The sequence below is a fragment of the Miniopterus natalensis genome, chromosome 4 (genome assembly GCF_054644295.1).
Source record: "Miniopterus natalensis isolate mMinNat1 chromosome 4, mMinNat1.hap1, whole genome shotgun sequence".
NCBI lineage: Eukaryota > Metazoa > Chordata > Mammalia > Chiroptera > Miniopteridae > Miniopterus > Miniopterus natalensis.
The window spans coordinates 22612245-22615580 of NC_142084.1; the positions used below are offsets into that span (position 1 = coordinate 22612245).

At 56.5% G+C, this 3336-nt stretch overlaps 1 protein-coding gene across 2 annotated transcripts; it reads right to left on the bottom strand.

Moving 5' to 3' along the window:
* Positions 1–1021: 1021 nt before the first annotated feature.
* Positions 1022–2954, bottom strand: IL13 (interleukin 13). Of its 2 annotated transcripts, none has more exons than XM_087815940.1 (4): positions 2796–2954; positions 1787–1840; positions 1448–1552; positions 1022–1129 (listed from the first exon to the last, which is right to left on the bottom strand). In XM_087815940.1, exons 1-4 carry the CDS (start codon positions 2925–2927, stop codon positions 1022–1024), a joined length of 399 nt encoding a protein of 132 aa, XP_087672066.1. In that variant the 5' UTR covers positions 2928–2954. The 2 variants fall into 2 exon arrangements, with proteins under 2 accessions (XP_087672066.1, XP_087672065.1); XM_087815939.1 differs by having other exon boundaries at positions 2802–2927.
* Between the last annotated feature and the right edge of the window lie 382 nt (positions 2955–3336).

Genomic DNA, 3336 nt, shown 5'->3' on the forward strand with positions numbered 1-3336 from the left:
GAACTTCCCCCAGGCTAGGGCCTCCTTCCCCCAGGAGCTTGCTCACTTTTTTCCATCCCAGGTCTTGTCCCCTGCTCCCTCTCCACTCCATCCTGGGCCCCTCCTCCAATACGCTTGTCTCCAGAATTGCCTCACAGAGTCTTAGGAACACTTAGGCCAGCGTTCCCAAAGGTCGAAACAAAAGGCAAACACCATGAGGTATCTCGTCACCATCTTTATTGTGGCTTCCAGTTTAACAAAGTCAATGAAAACCTTATTCGATGACCTCTCCCCTGAATCCACACATACCAATGCAGTGTTCTAGGTTGCTCTTGTATATATTAACTCTAATAACATATTTTAATACTTAACTTTAAATACAAGGGAAAATAATAAATTACTCCTTGGTTGAGGGCCAACTGCTGGTGGGCAGACAAGAGCCTCAGCCCAGGACCCCAGTGAGGTAGAGAATTTTGCACACAGTACTTATTCCCAGGGGCTCCTAGGGCCGCTGCTTTAGTGCTGGAGCCCAGGTCTCCATGCCCTTGGCTCCAGGTTCTGGCACAGAAGTCCCTCCCTATCCCCGGCACAGACAGACACACTTGTTTAAATAACACACAGTAATAAATAAGGCCAAGAAGAAATACACCTGAGCTGCTCTCTGCCTCACTTGCCCTCTGTGAAGCAGGCCCCTATCCCACCATATGTTTGGCAAGGGTGGCGCCCCCTGTAACGCTACAGTTTGCTCTAAGGAAGGGAATGTCATGTGGGGCAAAATTTTTACCTTCCTCCACTGAGCTTGGAGCCCCAGATGGAGGAGACCCTCCATGTGGAGCCCCGAGCCCTGGGCAGCAAGGCTGGGTCGGGCTGGGCTGAAGGCAGGCAGCACAGGCTGAGGTCTAAGCTAGGAAATCTTACCCCCTCCCTCACCCTCCACCCCGTCTCCCCGAGAAATTTCTGACATCCGAAAGGAAAATGAATCTGCAACTTAAATGGGTCAGTCTCTGCTGACAGTGACGCTGGTAGTTCATGCTGGACGCTTTCAGTTGAACTTTCCGTGGCGATAAGCTTTCCTTAACTGCTGGAGGAGGCTTTTGGCAAAGTGGATCACTTCGACCTTGGTGTCTCGGACAGGCTGGCTGGAGACCTGCTGTAGTGACAGAGAGGCCAACGCGTTAGTGGGACGACGCCAGGGGCGCTCCGGGGTCAGAACGTTGCATCCTCAGAGAAGACCCCATGAGGTGGGTACTGTCATGACTTTGATTTTACGGATGTGGGTAGGAGTCAGGAGCCCTCATGCCCAGGTCCTGGAAATCCCAAAGGCCGTGTCCCTGCTGCCACAGTGGACCTCCCTGCCCCCCAGGTGGGCGCTTGCCTCAGGTGCTCAGCCAGGTTTCCCTGGAGCTCCTGGGGCGAGTCCAGGGCTGGCAGGAGTGGTGCAGGGAAGGGTGTGGGGCAAGGGCCTTACCCCGGCTGAAGTCGTCTGCTGGCAGAGTGTGTTCAGCAGCCTCTGGGTTTTTTGGATGGCACGGCAGTCAGAGATGTTCATCAGTGAGTACAGGGCTGCGCAGTACTGCAGGGAGGAGGGTGCAGTGTCAGGCCCCGTGGCGCCCCAGCCCTGTGGCTTGGGTGACACCTTCAGTGAGTTTATGGGAGGAGGGGTGCTGAGGGGCCTGGTGGAGGTGGGGTCTGGGTGGTGGGAGGGGAGAGAGTAGCTCTTTAAACTCGCTTAGAGCCCCCAGCCCTGTGAGCGAGGCTCAGAGATGAGCCCAAGGCCTTGGGGTCCCAGTGTCCGAGGGGTCCTTACCGGGCTAGCTGTCAGGTTGACACTCCACACCATGCTGCCATTGCAGAGGGGGGCCTGAGGAAGCAAAAGACAGTGAGCACCCCTGATGTTACACTGAGGCAGGCCTGGCCCCCTCAATGCTCCTGAACCCCATTTTCCGCTCTGCGCAGTCAGGGAGACGCATTCTCTAGGGGCCTTTGAGAGAAAAACGGAATGACTAAGGGACAAGCCTTGCGTGATACTCGCCATTGGCCAGGGTAAGGGGGCAGAAGCCACCAGGCTGGTCAAGAGGGGGCCTGTGGGGAAGGACCGGCGGGGGCAGGTGAGGGAGGGGTGGCCAGGCCAACAGGATGGAGGCAGTGGGATCTAGTGCATAGACGCCTGCCTTCTGAACTGGGGACACCGCAGTTCAGAGCATGGGCACTTTGGTGTTGGCCAAGACTGGTCTGAACCTGGCTTTTGAGAATTAACTTCACTGAGGTTAAACGGGGTCATCACACCTGCCTCCTGAGGCGGTTGACGGGTGGAATGAGATGTAAGCACCCAGTACCAGGCCTGGCTCACAGTCAGTGCTCAGACGTGTGAGCTGTCACCACTGGGAGAGAAGCTGCCCCTGCTGCTGAACACTTCCACGAGAATGGGCTCAACTAAGACGCTGTGAATAGCGGCCCCATTACTGCGTTCAGATCCCGTTGGCAAATGCCAGATGGTTCTAAGCTGGTGCTGGCCCTTCGCTTTCCTCTGTTCAGGAAAGGCTGAGTGGGAGCTTGCCGGGGCAGGCAGGGCCAGGCCTGGGGAACAAGTGGTCCCTGGGGCTCTCCCAAATTCCTTCCTGGGTCCATCCCTATTGCTGCATCCCCAGCCTGGCTCCATTCTCTCCCTCGTGACCTGGCCCCTGGTCCTTGGGGCTTCTTCCTGACCCACAGGCATCTTAGCACCAGGCCCAGCCGTCATGACCCAGACCATGACCAGTACACTCCCCAGAGTCAACCACCCCACACCGTTAGAGCTAGGACCCTGGCCAGAGGGCACTCACCTTCTGGGTGATGTTGTCCAGCTCCTCAATGAGCTCCTTGAGGGCCGTGAGGGGGCGCACCGGGCCTGGGGAGGCAAAACCGCTGCAGCAGGTGAGAACAACGACCAAGGTCAACCAGAGCGCCATGGAGCCCAGAGCTAATGCAAGAGGAGCCAGGAGCAGACACGTAGGCTGACCTGAGCGAGTGGCTTGTGGCCTTGGTCTCTTGTGGCAGCTTTTATAGGCCCAAGTGATGACGCTTCACACCCTGGTCTCTGCTTTGCCAGGCACTATCTAGAAACCACATCTTTACTCATCTTAATTTTACTTCGTGGAAAATCCATCGTCGCATAAAGGAAAGTGTTTGATTTCTTGTGGACTTAATATTGAGAGGGGTCTCGGGCAGTTTCAAAGATCTGGATGGGCTTACTCCAGGGGCAGGAGAAAGGGCCTGAGGGGGGCCCGGCATCAGCCATGCACCTGGAGCGCCAGCAGTCTTGTTTCGTGACCCCTGAGGGCCTGCCCAGCTCCTGTCCTCAGACTGCTTTGGGTCACC